Source organism: Microtus ochrogaster, unplaced genomic scaffold (assembly GCF_000317375.1).
Source record: "Microtus ochrogaster isolate Prairie Vole_2 unplaced genomic scaffold, MicOch1.0 UNK3, whole genome shotgun sequence".
Lineage (NCBI taxonomy): Eukaryota > Metazoa > Chordata > Mammalia > Rodentia > Cricetidae > Microtus > Microtus ochrogaster.
Window position 1 is genome coordinate 14,810,695 of NW_004949101.1, and position 5,444 is coordinate 14,816,138.

At 46.1% G+C, this 5,444-nt stretch overlaps 1 protein-coding gene across 1 annotated transcript in view; it reads left to right on the plus strand.

Moving 5' to 3' along the window:
- The window catches only part of Fermt1 (fermitin family member 1), a 33,760-nt gene that overhangs the window by 1,319 nt on the left and 26,997 nt on the right, over positions 1-5,444 (plus strand). The window contains exons 2-3 of the mRNA XM_013353170.2: positions 957-1,190; positions 4,691-4,837. Coding sequence (XP_013208624.1) covers positions 957-1,190; positions 4,691-4,837 — 381 coding nt within the window. The remainder of the gene's footprint in view (positions 1-956; positions 1,191-4,690; positions 4,838-5,444) is intronic.

A 5,444-nucleotide genomic window follows, 5' to 3' on the forward strand; every position in this document is an offset into this window, starting at 1 on the left:
TGTACCTGGTTCTCCTGCCTCTTCTTATAAAGCCACTAGATTTGACCAGAGGGTCTGAGCTTTAATGGCCTTACCTAATCTTATATACTTTCCAGAGGCTCCATCTCCAACACAGTGGTCGGATCAAGTTTCTACCCTCTTCTTTCCTAACAATGGGAATCAGACCCCAACTCATAATAAAGTCTTGGGGGACCCTCAAGCCATATCCCAACCACAACAGATATAGTCTGTGCCACAGAGAACAATTACTGACTCATCGCCTCCCAAAATAATTCAATGCTTCCACTAAGAGCATTGAGAGGAGGGCTTTCTAATTACAGAAGAGGCAAAGCTCACAGAGAGAAAAATAACAAGTAAGTTAGAATGGTGATGTCTCTTAAGGATGGGACTGACTTCGTACTGGCGCAGGGAGATTCCCCCTTTGACATCATGTCGAAGGCAAGTCTGGGTGTAGACGCCACACTGAGAGGGAGAATGTGCAGCTCGGATGTCAGTGCAGCCACTTTGCAAACTGTGAGTACATGGCTGCTAGAGGAGCTGGACGTGGCTGAGCAGGGGAAACTGTCAGCTCTCTGTGGTTCTGTGCGGCCTGTGGAGACCAGCGTGCTCCCTTGTGATCCGTAACGAGAGGACTCATTTCTAGCAGAGGTTATGATAAACAATCAAGAATGATGCACAGAGTAATTGGCAGAGTGGTTTAGAGTTCATCAGAACAGAAAATTTACTTTATGTTGTTTTTATGATACTCAAATGTAAATGAAGGTAGAGTTCACACGCCATTTGTTCCCTGCCCTCCTGGGAGACTTTGGAAGGCATCTAACAGCTATAGAGCCTTGAACCATAAAAAGAGATTGCAAGCTAAAGATTAGTGCTTTACCAGTGAATACACCGAGGTGTCTGGAGGCCGCGTGCTCAACCTCCCCTTATACGCTCAACTGCGTTTTCCGCTTTTGCAGACATAGCCCAAGACTGGTCAGACTTCGCTCTGTGGTGGGAGCAGAAACGCTGCTGGCTTCTGAAAACCCACTGGACCCTGGACAAGTGTGGAGTCCAGGCTGACGCCAAGCTCCTCTTCACCCCGCAGCATAAAATGCTTCGTCTTCGCCTACCCAACACCAAGACCGTGCGACTGCGGGTCAGCTTTTCGGCTGTGGTGTTTAAGGCCGTTGCCGATATCTGCAAAGTGCTGAGTGAGTTCCCTGCGGGGCCTCTGTGCCCTTTAGACTCTTGGCAAAGGAGAACAGGAAAATTACCTGTGCTTTCTGCCTGCCTTGCGCACTGGCTGGAGAACCCTCCTTTACAAGGAAGCAAACTCCCCGAGCCCAGTGCAGAGCACTGCAACCGTTCAAGTGGAATGAAATGAAAGGAACACTATTTGCATAAGTCAGAGCCATTTCCATGCACTTGCAATTGTTTAAAATACACTTGTAAGTAGAAGTGGTCATGTTGAGGGTTCTTCTCCAAGCTCATTTCTCCAAAACACACTCAGATGTTTAAGACAAACCAAAGAACGGGAGTTTTGTTGAATCCTTCATAACGACGCATCTCCGTCTTTGGGATGGTGGTACTTCATAATTCAATTCCTTCCTTAGTACTTGGCTCCTGTAAATAACTCTATCTACAGAAGTCATCAGGACGAGAGCTTATCAGTACAGGGCTTGGCTTGCCAACCCCCAGAACCCATGTTTTTAAAAAGATGGGCACAATGGCACACACTTGTAATCTCAGCAATGAAAAGGCAAAGACACACAGATCCCTGGGATCCACTGGCCAACCAGCCTGCCCTACTTGGCAAGGTCCAAGCCAGTGGGAGACCCTGTCTCAAAAAGGACAAGGTGGATGGACTTCTGGGGAATGAACCCAAGGATGTCTGCTGGCCTCACACACACGTGCACACAGGCGTATGTGGACCTGTATACACACAAATATCTGCATACACACCACACACACACACACATAAAAAATTATTTGTGGATAGAAGCCTAATCTTTTTTTTGTTGGGTTTTAAAATATGATCTTATTATGTGGTCAAGGCTTACATCAAACTTGTGATCCTCCTGCCTCAGCCTCAAAAACACTGGGATCACTGGCATGTGCCACCAGGCTCACCTGCTGAATTAGTGTCTCATGGTATAGTAGCACAGAGACAAACACTACCCAATTAGTTCTCTCTTTATGGTACACCGTAGAAAGAGGGACCCTTAGACCATGAGTGGTTCTTATTTCCTAGTTTTTGAAAATGTGTGAGTGCCTTCTTTGACACCAAGAATATTGGTGGCATCACCAACCCAGCACGTGAACGCAGAATATTACACATCACTAAGTAGTCGCTGTCCTCCATTAAACGATAATCTGCTTTATTCGTTAACCCAACAAATGCTCATTGAGCCCTACTGTGCAGCCGGCAGTCGGTGAATGGTAGACAGTGTGATGAAGGTCACTGAGGTCTTGCCCTTCGAAACAGGCAGAGATGGATAGCCAGGAAATAAGCAAGGAAAAGAACAGAGAATGTTGAAGTGGGATGGGCGGTAGAGCAAATGGAGGGAAGTATCCATGGATTTAGGAATGCCCATGGGAGACATTAAGGGGTCTGAGAGCCTGAAATGGGATTAGGACGGAAATCACCACCTCAGCCTATCAATGTCTGCCCAGTGGCTGTTTAGTGAACCAACCAATACCTGGGAACAGTAAAAACAGTCCATTGCGGGAGTTGGAGAGATAGCTCAGAAGTTAAGAGCATTGCCTGCTCTTCCCAAAGGTCCTGAGTTCAATTCCCAGCAACCACATGGTGGCTCACAACCATCTGTAATGAGGTCTGGTGCCCTCTTCTGGCCTGCAGGCATACACACAGACAGAATATTGTATACATAATAAATAAATAAATAAATATTTTTTAAAAAAAACAGAGCCGGGCGGTGGTGGCACACGCCTTTAATCCCAGCACTCGGGAGGCAGAAGCAGGTGGATCTCTGTGAGTTCAAGACCAGCCTGGTCTACAAGAGCTAGTTCCAGGACAGGCTAGCCTGGTCTACAAGAGCTAGTTCCAGGACAGGCTCCAAAACCACAGAGAAACCCTGTCTTAAAAAACCAAAAAATAAAAATAAAAAAAAAACAAACAGTCCATTGCAAAGCACACGTTCCTGAAGTGTCCCTGACGTGGGATGGGACATTGTGAAGTGCAAGGCCATGTTGTTGTTAGCAGTACTCTAGTGAGGAGCTGAACACCATGTAAGTCATCCCACAGAAAGGCCTTGTCTCTACCCCACGGGGACTAGGTGACATGTCACCGCTAAGGCCAAGCAGTCAGGTGCTCTCTTCTCTAACTGTGGCTTTGAAGACACATGCAGAGAGATCTCTGCATCTCAAACCGTGGCTCTTAAATCTAATCAATCAGCGCTAACTCAGATTTAGCAGTATGGCGGTCTTCCCTGAAGAACGGAAGAGGCACAGATTCGGAACCGAGGAGTTTCACTTTGTTGATCGTTTAATGCGTACACTATAATATGTAAGTTGTCAGGTGTGCACAAAATAGACATTTGGGATGGCTCCAGGTGTGGTGGAGCGTGAGAGTCGGGCTTCCTGGATGATAGAGAGAGTCAGCCGTGTTGCTCTTGCCTCTGGGCGCCTCACAGTTCATGAACTGCCTCGATAAGATCTAAGGGAGCGGTACCATTAAAACAGCCGCTTCCTTGGACTAAAGCTGCTCCGTGGGTTATCGGAAGTTCTGGTCACAGTTGCACTCTTGGATGACTCAGGAAGGGTTATCGCAGCTGGATTTCTTCAGAACCAGACTCTGAGATAAGGAATCGAGAGCTGAGGTCCTGATACCTGGAGATGCTGTGTGGAATCCAGATACAGGAAGAGAGATTGGCGACATCTGGCTTCCACTAAGAGTGTCGCAGTGAGGGCAGCCAGGACCTCTGGGAGGCAGTGTGTAGACACAGCCTCTGGGCTGTCCCAGGAGGGTGAAGGTACCAAAGAAGGACCCTACCACCAAAAGCACCTTTTTAGAGAGCACAAATCCTCTCACATGGATGGGGCTAGCCACCACAGAACGTGGCTAACAGCCAGCAAAAGCTCTTAACAGACACACAAATGCTCTCAAACTACTGTAAGTCAGGTTGGCACACAATGAAATGACAGAGACCCAGAAGGCAAGGTAGGATGTGAGGATACCTCTACAGGGATGGCAGGAAATGATGGGCATTGTATAGGGGGAAAAATGTTGCAGAGTCAATTGTCCACAAAGAAAAAAAGGATATGGGGCCCTTTGTGGTTTTTTAACAAAACCAAAGAGAGAGACAGAGATAGAAGCAAAGGAAAAGAGAAATACTGCCTGTCCGTGGCGGGCACACGAGCCGCACAGCGCTGACGGTGGTTGAGCTGGATAGCAAATACACCAAGAGGGCGTTACACCATTCCCTTTGCTCTGGGTGTATTTAAAACATCTTCAGCACAAATTAAAACACAAACTAGAAACCACACTAGACTGAACCTTCTGCCACTATTTGTCCTTAGCCAGTTAGAGGGTCTTTGTCCCCTCAAACGGGGATACAGCGGCTTCCATTTGCAGCTACAGCCCCCTAAGACCCATCAAATACACAGAGCAGCTGAGTCCCAGGAGGAATCCTTTTTCTTTTTAGTTTTCTCCCTTTTTGTTTGTGTTAGTTCTTACTTTGTTTTATTTTAGATATTAGAAGACCCGAAGAACTTTCACTGTTAAAGCCTGCTGGTGACTATTCTAAGAAGAAAAAGAAGAAAGACAAAAGTAGTAAGGATCCTATGATTGATGACGTCCTGAGCCTGGACAGCTCTTCAACAAGTTCGGGTTCCCCAGGTACGGGGCTCTTTCAAATGTGACTGTAGACCCCAAAGGAAAAATCAATAAATACTTCCCTCTCTCCCTTTTTCTCTCCCCCACTTCACTCTCTCTCCCTCCCTCCTTCCCTCCCTCCCTCTGCCCCTTTCTTTCCATATATAGAGCAGTTTATGAACTGACCCCATGAGTGGATCTAAGAAAGCCTCCCTAGAACCCTTAAAGCAGCAAAGGGGGTCTATGTCTTCCCTCTCTCCCTTTCTCTTCCTCCCTCCGTCCCCCCACTTTCTCTCCAAATAAAGAGGGATCAATGTTGCTGAAGGATTAACTGACAAGTTGAGAAGGAGATATATAGTTACATTTTGAATTTTTTTATACTTAGACTTTTACCTTAGGTATGCTTAGTAACTCACAATTTTAATTGGATATCTTATGCTGTAAAATACTAGAACATCCAGCCATGAATTGTGGATGATAAAGTACATTTTAGAAAGAAGGTAATTTGGGTAATTTTAATATATTTCTCTTTTCCTAGTTTACTTTGTGCAGCTCTTTCTTCCTTCTTCTTCTTCTTCTTCTTCTTCTTCTTCTTCTTCTTCTTCTTCTTCTTCTTCTTCTTCTTCTTCTT